The sequence below is a fragment of the Dipodomys merriami genome, unplaced genomic scaffold (assembly GCF_024711535.1).
Source record: "Dipodomys merriami isolate MVZ:Mamm:240054 unplaced genomic scaffold, mDipMer1.0.p SCAF_52, whole genome shotgun sequence".
NCBI lineage: Eukaryota > Metazoa > Chordata > Mammalia > Rodentia > Heteromyidae > Dipodomys > Dipodomys merriami.
In genome coordinates this window covers 5,282,376-5,295,994 of record NW_027206091.1, presented here as the reverse complement: position 1 = coordinate 5,295,994, position 13,619 = coordinate 5,282,376, and the positions used below count along the sequence as shown (strand labels likewise).

At 46.0% G+C, this 13,619-nt stretch overlaps 1 protein-coding gene across 1 annotated transcript in view; it reads right to left on the bottom strand.

The window, feature by feature from the left end:
- Positions 1-676: 676 nt before the first annotated feature.
- The window catches only part of Gpatch1 (G-patch domain containing 1), a 29,637-nt gene continuing 16,694 nt past the window's right edge, over positions 677-13,619 (bottom strand). The window contains exons 11-20 of the mRNA XM_069998561.1: positions 12,964-13,257; positions 12,284-12,462; positions 11,126-11,253; positions 10,302-10,438; positions 9,561-9,727; positions 7,982-8,198; positions 6,368-6,475; positions 3,130-3,227; positions 1,895-2,043; positions 677-954 (exon numbers count right to left, since the gene is read on the bottom strand). Coding sequence (XP_069854662.1) covers positions 924-954; positions 1,895-2,043; positions 3,130-3,227; positions 6,368-6,475; positions 7,982-8,198; positions 9,561-9,727; positions 10,302-10,438; positions 11,126-11,253; positions 12,284-12,462; positions 12,964-13,257 — 1,508 coding nt within the window. The 3' untranslated portion in view covers positions 677-923. The remainder of the gene's footprint in view (positions 955-1,894; positions 2,044-3,129; positions 3,228-6,367; positions 6,476-7,981; positions 8,199-9,560; positions 9,728-10,301; positions 10,439-11,125; positions 11,254-12,283; positions 12,463-12,963; positions 13,258-13,619) is intronic.

Below are 13,619 nucleotides of genomic sequence, written 5' to 3'. Positions count from 1 at the left end.
AGCACTCTACTACTAAACCACATTCCCAACCCACATGGCTTCTTGAATTAATTAGAACCCTCTGCCTTCTTTCCCCAGTGATGGGGATGTGACCCAGGACCTAGCACACACTAGGCAAGCAACTCTTTGGTGTACACCACACTGTGTTTTGTTGTTGTTTTATGCAGTTTTTGGGCCTTGAACTCAGGGCCTGGGCACAGTCCCTTAGTTGTTTTGCTCAGGGCTGGAGCTCTACCACTTGAGTTCTACTTCCAGCTTTTTCTTTCTTTTTTTGCCAGTCGTGGGGCCTGAACTCTGGGCCAGGGCACTGTCGTCCAACTCTTCAGCTCAAGGCTAGCACTCTACCATTTGAGCCACAGCGCCACTTCCAGCTTTTTCTGCTTATGTAGTACTGAAGAATCGAACCCAGGGCCTCATGCATGTCCAAGGCAAGCACTCTACCACTGAGCCACCTTCCAAACCCACTTCCAGATTTTTGCTCTTTAAGTAAAGATAAGATTCTCACAGACTTTCCTGTCTAGGCTGGCTTCCATTGTAAGCTTGCTTCCTCCTGAGTAGTTCGGATTACAGGTATGAGCCATGGGCGCCTGTCTGAAAGCCTTCACTTTTAATTTATTTCTCAAATTTCCAGGAAATTAAAAATTCAAGAGGAAAGGAGAAAAAAAAAAAACCATCGCAAACTCCAGTACTTTAATTAAACTGTTCAATCTGAATTTTTCACTCTGACACGAAGTGAAGTTAAAAATAGAAATCAATTTCCGCAACCTTTCAAGGCAGCCTTTGAAAAGTCAAGATTAAAAAAAAATTATTTTACAGCAGGAATTTACATATAAATACAATCTGTACAGTGTATTAACTGAACAATCCATGGACTTCTATCAGTGACAAGACGGGTTCCGGAGAGAGGCCAGGGCAGAATTCAATTACTGTCTTCTTAGCGGGAGACATTTCAGCCTGAGAAAGGTAACAGAAGAGGGCTGGTAAGTAGATGGAAACTAAAAAGCCAAACAGCTCTGGGAGGGCTAAGTGTGCCCACTGAGTTACAGAGGAATGTCCCCACGTAGAAAGCCCAGGGGACAGCCACCCCCTATGACACAAAGCTTAATCTGGATCTTCAAGCCAAATAAAAGCCTTCAGAGACCCACTAACCCACATCTCTCATGAGGACCATCTCTTGTGTGTATGCCAGTATTGGGGCTTGAACTCCAGGCCTGGGTGCTGTCCCATAGCTTTTTACTTAAGCTTGATGCTCCACCACTTGAGCCACAGTTCCACTTCTGGCTTTTTGATGGTTAACTGGAGATAAGAGTCTCATGAGCTAGGTGCTGGTGGGTTCATGCCTATAATCCTAGCTACTTAGGAGGCTTGGGCCACAGCTCTCCTGCCTTTGGTGGTTAATTGGAGATAAGAGTCTCACAGGCTTTCCTGCCCAGGCTGACTTTGACCTGTGATCCTCAGATCTTAGCCTGATGAATAGCTAGGGTGACAAGTGTGATCCATAGGTGCCTAGCTGGAAGATTAAAACTCTGTAAATTCTGGGGGCTGGGAAGGTGGCTCAGTGGTAGAGCGCTTGCCTTGCATGCATGAGGCCCTGTTCAATTCCTCAGCACCACATAAGCAAAAAGAAAAAAGCCGGAAGTGGCACTGTGGCTCAAGTGGTAGAGCGCTAGCCTTGAGCTGAAAAGCTGAGGGACAGCGCCCAGGCCCAGAGTTCAGGCCCCACGACTGGATCCAAAAAAAAAAAACAAAACAAAAAACCCCCCAAACTCTGTAAATTCTGATCAATATACAGATTTCTTGTTTATGGTGTTATTTCTGTGGACACAGACACATCCAGTATTCATTAAGTTTTCCAAGTCTCAGAGACCCCCCCCCCCAATCTCCTGTGGCTTACCGTCTCAGCAGTTCTTGGGGTGACAGGTCTGAGGTCCCTTCTTCATCACTCTGGCTGTCACTTGTGTCAGAACTCTCAGAGCTGCTATTTTTCTCTGATTTTTTATTCTTCTGTTTGCTTTTGTGTTTGTGCTTCTTATGTTTCTTTTTCTGGGAAAAAAAAATTTTTAAGGGAGGGGGAGATCGCAAGGGGGAAACAAACAGGTATTTTCCCAGCATCTTGGTTTGGCATAGTGGAAAGCCAACCCAGGTTCTAGGACTGTGGCTCAGGGGCAGAGAGCACTTGTGAAGCCAGCTCCGAGGAGGGGATGCTAATCAGGCTTGCACTTGGTTGTTAAAGTCAATCAGAAACTAGGAAGGGCCAGCACTGGTGGCTCACACCTGTAATCCTAGCTATTCAGGAGGCTAAGATATGGGGACCCCAGTTTGAAGGCAGTTTTTTGTTTGTTTGTTTGTTTGTTTGGTTGGTTGGTTGGTTGGTTCACTGGAGATAAAGAGTCTTGTAGACTTCTGCACTAGGCTGGCTTCAAATCTGCATCCTCAGATCTCAGCTTCCTGAGTAGCTAGGATTACAGTGAGTCACCAGTGCCTGGCTTGGAAATATTCAACCTTTAGGTACCTTTTTAAAAATTATCACACACACAAATTTCCAAGTACAACACACACACACACACACACACACACACACACACACACACACACACACACACACACACACACACACACACACACACACACACACACACACACACACACACACACACACACACACACACACACACACACACACACTTAGTGCTTGAACTCAGGGCCTGGATGCTGTCCCTGAACTTCTTTGCTCAAAGCTAGCACTCAACCACTTGAGCCACAGCTCCAATTCTGGCTTTTTTTGGGTAGTTAGTTGGAAATAAAAGTCTCACAGACTTTCCTGCCTAGGCTGGCTCCAAACTGTAATCCTTAGATCTCAGCCTCCTTAGTAACTAGGATTATAACTGGGAGCCACTGGCACCCAGCTTTAGATGTATATTTTCACAAAATAATTAAATTTCACAAACTAAAGTATACTGAGCTGAAAGATAAAAGCAAAGCTTGGGGGACCTAAATGCATTTCCATTATGGCAGTACAAGACCAGTGGCCCTAACTTGGTGGGTAGCCCCTTTTCTGGGGCTCCCTTCATCCCAACACCCCTCTCCTCTGTCCTCCCTCCCCCCCCCAGCACACCTGCAAACACTCACCTTCTCTTTCTTTCGTCTGTGTTCTTTCTGGGGCTTGTGTTTATCTTTGTTCTTTTTCTGTTTCTCCTTCTGAGGTATCTCAAGTTTCTGACGTGCATCTGAAGAGCAAATGTGATAAACATGTGGCCCAATTATAAAAACAGGAATGTTTCATCCTGGGTTCAACTCCTACCTGGTTGATAAACCAAAAAGCTGAGTAAAACATTCCATAGTGCTTTACTTCAGAAAACACTAGAAACCTTACCATCAGACCTGTGCTACCCAGACCTGGGCTGCCCTAGGCTTATCTGCCAGAGCAGGTCAGTTTGGATGGTATCAGATCTTCTGGTCTCAACACCAGCTCAGACTTCAAAGCTGAATCTTGTCTCACCAGCCAAGGTCACATGATTAATCACTCCAGGCCTCATTTGCATAGCTATGAGATTCCTTTTGTTCTTGGGGACATACAGGATGGACCTGGGACCAGGCACAGTTCTACAACCCAGAGTCTGGAATATGTCACTTCTTCTGTGTATCTTTGACTCTTTACAAAAAAACTGTTGTTGTTTTTTTTTTGTTTTTCCCCCAAGAATTTGTCTTTTGGGGGCTGGGAAGGTGGCTCAGTGGTAGAGTTCTTGCCTTGCATGCATGAGGCATGAGGCCCTGGGTTCAACTCCTCAGCACCACATAAGCAGAAAAAAGCCGCAAGTGGCACTGTGGCTCAAGCAGTAGAGTGCTGGCCTTGAGCTGAAGAGCTGAGGGACAGTGCCAAGGCCCACAGAGTTCAAGCCCCATGACCAACAACAACAAAAGACTTTATTTTTGTTGTTGTTGTTGTTGTGGGACCTGAACTTTGAGCCTGAGAGCTGTCCCTCAGCTCTTCAGCTCAAGACAGGTGCTCTATTGCTTGAGCCACAACACCTCTTCTGGTTTTCTGAGTGGCTTATTGGAGATAAGAGTCTCTCGGCCTTTCTTACCCAGGCTGGCTTTGAAATTCGATCCTCAGATCTCAGCCTCCTGAGTAGCTAGGATTACAGGCGGTGAGCCACTGGCACCTGGCAATGTCTTTTCTTTTCTTTTTTTTAAAGAAATCGAAAGAATATAATGTGCCAGGTGCTGGTGGCTAACACCTGTTATCCTAGCTGTTCAGGAGGCTGAGATCTAACAATTGAGCTTCAAAGCCAGCCCGTGCAGAAAAATCTCTGAGATTCTTTTTTTTTTTTTTTGGGTCCGGTCGTGGGGCCTGAACTCTGGGCCTGGGCGCTGTCCCTCAGCTCTTCAGCTCAAGGCTAGCGTTCTACCACTTGAGCCACAGCACCACTTCTGGCTTTTTTCTTTTTGGTTATGTGGTGCTGAGGAATCGAACCCAGGGCCTCAGGCATGCAAGGCAAGCGCTCTACCACTGAGTCACCTTCCCAGCCCTTCTCTGAGATTCTTATCTCCAGTTAATCGCCAAAAAAACAGAAGTGGTAATGTGCCTCAAGTGGTAGAACACCAACCTTGAATGAAAAAGCTAAAGGCCAAGCCCTGAGTTTGCCAATTCTGGGACTTGAATTCAGGGCCTGGGCATTATACATTAACTTTCCTGTTCAATGCTGGTGCTTTACCACTTGAGCCACAGCTCCACTTCCAGTTGTTTGCTGGTTAATGGAAAGTAAGCGTCTCATAGCTGGGTACTGGTGGCGCATGCCTGCAATTCTAGTTACTCAGGAGGCTGAGATCTGAGGATTGTGGTTCAAAGCCAGCTCGGGCAGAAAAGTCTGTGAGACTCTTATCTCCAATAAACCACCAGAAAACTGGAAGTGGTGCTGTGGCTCAAATGGTAGAGGACTAGCCTTGAGCTGAGGGATAGTGCTTAGGCCAGAGTTCAAGCCCCACAACCGACCAAAAAAAAAAAAAGAGACTCATAAGACTTTTCTACCCAGACTGTCTTTGAGTTGTGATCTTCAGATCTCAGCCTCCTAAGTAGCTAGGATTATAGGAATGAGCCACTGGCTTAGATTTGAATTTCTTTATTTGTATAAATGACTTTGTTTTTTGTCGGTCATGGGGCTTGAACTCTGGGCCTAAGTACTGTCCCTCAGCTCTTCAGCTCAAGGCTAGTGCTCTACCACTTGAGCCACAGTGCCACTTCCGGTTTTCTGGTGGTTTATTGGAGATAAGAATTTCACAGCCTTTCCTGCCCGGGCTGGCTTTGACCTGTAATCCTCAGACCTCAGCCTCCTGAATAGCTAGGATTACAGGTGTGAGCTACCAGCTCCTGGCATGACTTTTTTTTTTAAAGACAGGATCTTACTATCTAACCAAGGGTGGTCCCAAACTCATGATCTTCCTGCCTCAACCTCTTGAGTGCTGGGATGACAGATGTGCACCAGCAAATCTGACTTTGTAGGTGACAAAATTTAAAGATGCTGAAAGAAACCAGTGGAAGAAGTGGCACTGTGGCTCAAGTGGTAGAGCGCTAGCCGTGAGCACAAAGAGGCTCAGGGACAGCGCCCAGGCCCTGAGTTAAAAAGCCCCACGACTGACAGAAAAACAAAACAAAACCAATGTAAAATGTATATTGCCAGGTGCTGATGGCTCATGCCGGTAATGCTAGCTACTCAGGAAGCTGAGATCTGAGGATCACTGTTTGAAGCCAGCTGGGGCAGAAAATCCCCATAAGACTCCAATAAACTACCCAATAAAGTTGGAAGTGGTGCTGTGGCTCAAGTGGTAGAGTGCTAGCCTTAAGCAAAAAGAGGCTCAGGGACAAGTGCCCAGGCCTTGAGTTCAAGCCCCAGGACCAGAAAAAAAAGTGGATGAAACCAGTTGAAAGATCTCTGAAGGTATAAAGCAATGATCATCATTCAGCCACCAGGAAGAAGTGATTAGTTTCAAAACACAACATGTGGACAAATGCTGGTGTCTCACACATGTAGTCCTGGCTACTCAGGAGGCTGAGATCTGAGGATCATAGTTCAAAGCCATCCCAGGCAAACAAATGTGTGAGATTCTTATTTACAGTTAACGAACAAAAAGCTAGAAGTGCAGCTGTGGCTCAATTGGTAGAGCACCAGCCTTGAGTGAAAAAGTTAGAGGAGAGTCAGTGGTCCCAAGTTCAAGTCCCAGTGCCAGCAGAAAAACAAATAATGAAGGGACATACATGTGGGTGGCTTCAGGTTGGATTAGATGGGGGTGTAGACACGCTGTTAGACTGGCAGACGTATCAGGAGGTATGTGTGGTTCAAGCAGGTGAACCAAGGGGATCTGCACTCACTGGGGCAGAAGACAGGGGGCAGCCGAGGGCCAAACTCTTCTCGTTCATCTATCTGCATCTTCTGTATCGGGAAGGGAAGTGTGAGCTCCTGGGGTTCCGGCTCGCTGGCTGAAAAACATTAGGATACTCATTTCATTCATCTGCTAGTCTTGATGTGTGTCAGAATCTACTTCAGGTTTTTTGCCAGTACAAGCAGGTGCGTGTACCTAGGGACATGTAAGCTGGGTCTCTGCCAGCTGGAGAGACCAGACACATCCCAGAAGAAGACTTAGCTGAGAACAGGTACAGTCTTACACACAGACACACAGGACAGAAGACCTTGTCCTCTACCAGAAACTTGGATGTTTATTTCATGCAAAATATCAACAATGAGGCATAGTGGAGCAGGGCTGTCATCTCTGCCTGGACTACAGAAAAACATAATTGATACAGGCCTATGACTATAATCCTAGCTACTCAGGAGGCTGAGGTTTGAGGATCTTAGTTCAGAGCCAGACAAGACTGGAAAGTCTAAGACATACAAATACATCCCCCCCCACATATATGTATATCATAAATGATATATAAAATATATATGAAATTCTTATAGATATGAATATGAATGTGTCTCATGGGCTCATATATATCAGATTATGATAAACATATAAAACATACATGAGGGGTTGGGAAGGTGGCTCAGTGGTAGAGTGCTTGCCTTGTATGCATGAGGCCCTGGGTTAGATTCCTCAGCACCACATAAGCGAAAAGAAAAAAGCCGGAAGTGGCGCTGTGGCTCAAGTGGTAGAGCTGAAGAGCTGAGGGACAGCACCCAGGCCCAGAGTTCAGGCCCCACGACCAAACCCCCCCCCCCCCAAAAAAATACATGAGGGGTTGGGAAGGTGGCTTGGTGGTAGGGTGCTTGCCTAGCATGCATGAAGCCCATGGTGCCCTCAGCACCACATAAACAGAAAAAGCCAGAAGTGGCACTGTGGCTCAAGTGGTAGAATGCTAGCCTTGAGCAAAAGAAGCTCAGGGACAGTGCCCAGGCCCTGAGTTCAAGACTCCAAGCATGACCAAAATATAAAAGAAAAAAGAAAAATAAAAGCCAGAAATGGCACTGTGGCTCAAGTGGTAGGAAGAGCTCTAGCCTTGAGCATAGAGAGACTCAGGGACAGAGTCCAGGCCCTAAGTTCAAGCCCCAGGACCAGCAAAACCAAACCAAAACAAAAAAACTGACCAAAAAAAAAATACATGGTAAGCATGCATATATATATATATATATATATATATATATATGCATATATATGATAAACATATATATATGTGTGTGTATATATATATATTTATTTATATGTACACACACATACATATGTTTTTGTGCTCTAGGGTGAAGCTCTACCACTTGATCAAAATATCCATTTCTGGCTTTTTTTGCTGGTTATTTGGAGATAAGGGTCTCACAGGACTTTCCTTTCTGAGGCTGGCCTTGAACTGTGATCCTTAGATCTCAGCTTCCTGAGTAGCTAGGATTACAGGCTGAGCCACTGATGCCCACCTAATTCCCCTGATTTGTGAGGACAGATGAAGTGCCAGCCACCTGCTCCTTAGACCTTCCAGCCTGAGAGATGAACATACCCGGTGCTGTGGAAGAGGTTTCCTCCACGTGGGTTTCTTGGGGAAGTTGGAGGTTGGCCTCCACGGCCCCCTCCTGATTGTCCTCACTGTCACCTTGCTCGTCTTCGGAGGATGAGGACTTTTCATCTGAGGAGCTGGCAAAGATAGCCCTGAACAGGTCCATGGACGGGCGCTTGCCTTCCTCCTCAGCCTGCGACTCCACATCTGGATTTGTGGTCTGTGTTACATTGAAGAGTAAGGAATGAGAAAGCAAGGGAGTGGGAGCCATGTGGGAACACACAGACACAGACACAGACATACACATACACACTTAGAATTAGGCTCATGTGTGTGGGTTCCCAGAGCCACACACTGCCTACCTAAGTGAAAACACTCATAAAACCGTGTGTGTGTGTGTGTGTGTGTGTGTGGTGTGTGTGTGTGTGTGTGTGTGTGTGTGTGTGTGTGTGTGTGTGTGTGTGTGTGTGTGTGTGTGTGTGTGTGTGTGTGTGTGTGTGTGTGTGTGTGTGTGTGTGTGTGTGTGTGTGTGTGTGTGTGTGTGTGTGTGTGTGTGTGTGTGTGTGTGTGTGTGTGTCTTTCCTAGAGTCTTGAACTCAGGGCCTATGCACCATCCCTAAGCTTTTTTGGCTCAAGGCTAGTGCTCTTATCATCCAAGACACACCTCCACTTCTGGTTTTTCAATGGTTCTTTAGAGATGAGTCTCACAGACTTTCCTGCCCAGGCTGGCTTTAAATCGTGATTCTAAGGTCTCAGCCTCCTGAGTAGTTAGGATGACAGGGGTGAGCCACTGGCACCCGGCTACAACTTTTATTATTTGTTTGTTTGTTTGTTTATTTATTTATGGTCAGTCTTGGGGCTTGAACTCTGGGTCTGAGTGCTGTCCCTTAGCTCTTCAGCTCAAGGCGAGCGTTCTACCACTTGAGTTATAGCTCCACTTCCAGTTTTCTGGTGGTTTTTATTGGAGATAAGAGTTTCATGGACTTTTCTGCCCAGGCTGGCTTTGAACCGAGATCCTCAGCTCTCAGCCTCCTGAATAGCTAGGATTTCAGGAGTGAGCCACCAACACCCAGCACAACTTTTATTTTTGTGGGGTTTTCCTCCAGTGGGATGAGGAGCCAGAGGCTACCCTTAGAAACTGGTCATTGGAGGCCCAGAAAAATGAAGTCGAGTACAGTTGCCTCTGTGTTGTCTTCGAAAGCCTGCCCAAGCCTTCAGAGTCCAATACTAGGAGAGAGTCATGGTAGCACATACCTGTAATCCCAGCATTTGGAAAGCTGAGGTGGGAAGATCTTGAGCACAAGGGCAACCTGGGCTATGTAGTGAGATCCTGTCTCAGTGGCTCACTTGACAACTATATTCAGTCATTTATATATTTGCCTGTGATTTCCTTTGCATTCAACAGCACAACTTAAGGACGGCAATCAAGTCCTATTGCAGTCCTTCAGCCCACCAAGAAATAGTACATTTGCCTTCTTGCCCTTCATGCAAGGTTTGCTATTGTGCACCTCCCCTTCTCCCACCCCCGAGTAAAGCCAAGGTCATGGCCAGCCAGGCAGAGACACAGGGAAGATCCAAGTACCTTCTCAGAAAGTGATGATGGAGCCTGTTCTTCCTCTTTCTTTACAGGGGGACAGGATTCTTGTTTAGGAGGGCCCACTTTTGATCTAGCCAAACTTAAGAATTCACTAATGGAATCTTCTTTCTTTTCTGGCTTAGATGTGTCCCATCGGGATGGTTTCCTGGATTCTGAAAGGGCGGGCACAGATAAAACATTAGGATCAGCAAGTCTTCCACAATGGGAAAGTGGCTCAGTGGTAGAGTGCTTGCCTAGAATGCATGAAGCCCTGGGTTCGATTCCTCAGTACCACATATACAAAAAAAGCTGGAAGTAGCACTGTGGCTCAAGTGGTAGAGTGCTAGCCTTGAGCACAGAAAGGCTCAGGGACAGTGCCCAGGTCCTGAGTTCAAGCTCCAGGACTGGCAAAAAAAAAAAAAAGAAAAAGAAAGGAAGGAAGGAAGGAAGGAAGGAAGGAAGGAAGGAAGGAAGGAAGGAAGGAAGGAAAGAAAACTGCTGAACCCTTGATGGGCCAGCATTGGGCAAAACACTAGAGATGAAGTGACACCAGAAACAGATCTCCAACCCCACATGGCACGCAGAGAGACTGCACAGGAGTAGTTTATGGATACTGAGTCATTTCCTTCTCAAAGGAAGAGTCAGCACTATGTATAAGATTAGAGTTCTACCACCTTCTACTTGTGTCTTTGTAACATATAAAGATTGAGGTCCCAGACAGCACAGATCCACGGAAGTCCTACTCACTGTCAGAAGCACGGTGTTCTGGCACTTTCCCAATCGGTTCTGGAGTGGTGGGCAAGGACGAGGACTCTGGGAGTGTCAGAAAGTTGAAGACTGAGTATTTGTCACGTTTCACTCTTGGTAAGCCAACTAATGTGGAACTGGGGATTGCAAAGAAATAAAGAGAATTTTCTTTTTGGGTATGCTTGCACTAGGACTTGAACCTAGGACCTGGATGCTATTTATTGGCTCAAGGCTAGTGCTCTACCACTTGGGCCACAGCTCCACTTTCAGCTTTTCCCTATTCAGGCTGGTTTCAAGTGGTAATTCGCAGATCTCAGTCCCCTGAGTAGCTACAATGAGAGGCATGAGCCACAAGTGCTGGAAAAAAACTGGCTACCTGGATATAGGATTTGTAGCAATGAATTAGCCAAGGTTAAAAGAAATCTGCAAAACTGCCAAGTCCCATGAGTTACAAGAACATTCACAGAGGGAAAGGGAATTTTTGAGAGTATCTAAGCAAAAAGTGAGCACTAGCCAGGTACCAGTGGCTCACACCTGTCATCCTAGTTACTGAGAAGGCTAAGGACTGAGGATCACAGTTCGAAGCCAGCTGGGGCAGGAAAAGCTCATGAGACTCTTATTTCCCACTAAGCACTACAAAGACAGAAGTGGATCAGTGGCTCAAGTGGTATATCAGCAGCCTTGAGCAAAGAAGCTCAGGGTCAGTGCCCAGGTGTTGAGTTCAAGCCTCAGGATGGACACCAAAAAAAAAAAAAAAAAAAAGTGAGCTTTATCTTAGAGAAATATGGCACATGTCACCATCAAGGTAGATTTATCTCACTTACTTGGGATAAGGGTCAGGGACGTTAAATCGTTTACACAGAAGCTTGTCAGGATGCCACTCAAATGTGTCTCGGGTGAGCTTCCCAAACATCTTCATCTTCACAGCCGATTGTTTGTCACTGACATCATTCTAGGGAAAGACTCAGCATTGTTTTATCAAGTAGCCATGAAACAACTGGATTGTAAATAAGTTACATAATAAAGTTACATAATAAAACTTCCAGCAGCTGCCTAGGTTGGCAAAAGAGATCCTCATGTACATTTTTTTCTTAAGTACTTTGGAAGCTAAAGCAGAGCAGTGTTCTTTTATTCTGTTATGCCATCTGTATTTTAATAATTTTTGGTGCTGGTACTGGGACTTGAACTCAGAACTTTGCAATCTTGCTCACCTATTTTTTTTTTTTTTGGTAGGGGGTTGGGTTGTGGGGCTTGAACTCTGGGCCTGGACGCTGTCCTTCAGCTCTTTAGCTCAAGGCAAGTACTCTACCACTTGAGCCACAGTGCTACTTCCAGCTTTTTCTGCTTATGTGGTGCTGAGGAATCGAATCTAGGGCCTCATGCATGTGAGGCAAGCACTCTACCACTGAGCCACCTTCCCAGCCCCTTGCTCAGCTTTTTCACTCAAGGCTACCTGGCATTCTACTATTGAGACACAGCTCTGCTTTCTGCAACTTGCAGAGTTGCCTGCCTGGGATGACTTTGAATCTCAATCTTCAGATCTCAGTCTCCTGAGTAGCTATTATTATTAATTTTTTGTTCTTGTTGCTGGTCCTGGGTCTTGTACTCAGGGCCTGGGCGCTGTCCCTGAGCTTTTTTGCTCAAGGCTAGTGCTCTATCACTTTGTACTACAGCTCCATTTCCAGTTTGGGGGTGGATAATTGGAGATTAGAGTCTCATGAACTTTTCTGCTTGAGCTGACTTCAAACTGTGGTCCTCAGATCCTAGACTCCTGAGTAGTCAGAATTACAGGCAAGTAGCTAGAATTACAGGTGTGAGCCACTGGCACCCAGCTTAGCTGGTGTCTGGGAGGGAAGTCCAGTCATTAGAACATGTGCATTGCATGTGCAAAGCCTTGAGTTCAATTCCTAGCATTGCATTAAAAAAAAAAAAAAAAACAAGTAAAATGAAATTCACCAGGTACAACTAGGATGGTGACAGACCTCTTGGTCTCGAGGGACTTCCACTTGATCCGAGTCATCTTCTTCTTTGGCATGGGTGAACCTGGAGGATAAGGTGGAGTGGGAAGAAACATACAGCTGGGCTGCCCGGGCAAACTCTTCCCGCTCACGGCCCCTTTCCCACTCAGTCATGCTGGGGTCCAGGCAACGTTCCAGAGCATCTGTGGAAAGGGGAAAAAGACACTGCTTTACTTCTGTTAGGGGTGGGGGAAAGAAACATGAGTTGGGTACTGGTGGCTCACACCTGTCATCCTAGCTACTCAGCAGGCTGAGATCTGATGTTCGAGGCTGAGATCTGATGTTCGAGGTTTGAAGCCAGCCTGGGCAGGAAAGTCTATGAGACTCTTATCTCCAATGAACTACCAAAGAAGCAGAAGGGATGCTATGGCTCAAATTGACAGAGTGTTAGCCTGGACCAAAATAGCTCAGGGATAGCACCCAGGCCCAGAGTTCAAGCACCCATGGCCAACAACAACAAAAAACAAACTTGCAATCTTCCTGCCTCAGCTTTTGTGCTGAGAATACAGGTGTGCACCACACAACCCCACTGCTCTTGTTCTGTACAGTCTAGAGCCAGGGCCTGAAACCTTTGCAGCAATAAGCAAATCTGGGACTGGAGAGACAACAGAGAAGACCCCAGTCCACCTAGATCTTGCACGCACCTTTTTGCCCCTTTTTCATATGCACTAAGTACTCTTCGTATCGCTTTTGCTTTTCCGGATCTTTAGCAAAAGGTTTGAAGTTGCTGGCTCTTGGGGCTGTCCCGCGGCCCAAGGCCGTGTGCCAAGATCGGTCTCCGCCGTCTGGTGAGGAGAGCTGGGCTCTGCTGCCTGAAGCATTCTGGGCCAGGCTCCTAGCTTTGAGTTGAGCTGCTTTCAAGTCAGTTGCCTGCTTCATTTCTTTGATTCTCTCTCTATCTTTTTGGGACAGAAACTCTAATACTGAAGTAGCGGAGCCTAAATAAAAACAGGAGTAAGACATGACAGGAGGATGAGACAAGTCTTTTTACATTTTTCTGTACATCCATATTCAACATTATAAACTTATATAATTAGAGACTAGGATGTTACGTGAAGTGTTTCATCACTAGCCTTGTATCTATTCCTGTGAAGTAGACAGTAATAAAATTATGAGGCTCCTAGTATATAATTGAAAAAAAAATAGAGGCTAAAATTTGGACATTTATAGGCTGGGGGGTGTGGCTCAGTGTGGGGGTGTGCAAAGGCCTGAGTTTGATCTCCAGCACTGGAAAAAGATAGAAGTACTCGGGAAGTTGATACCTGAAGATTCCAGTTTGAAGCCATTTTGGGCAAACAAA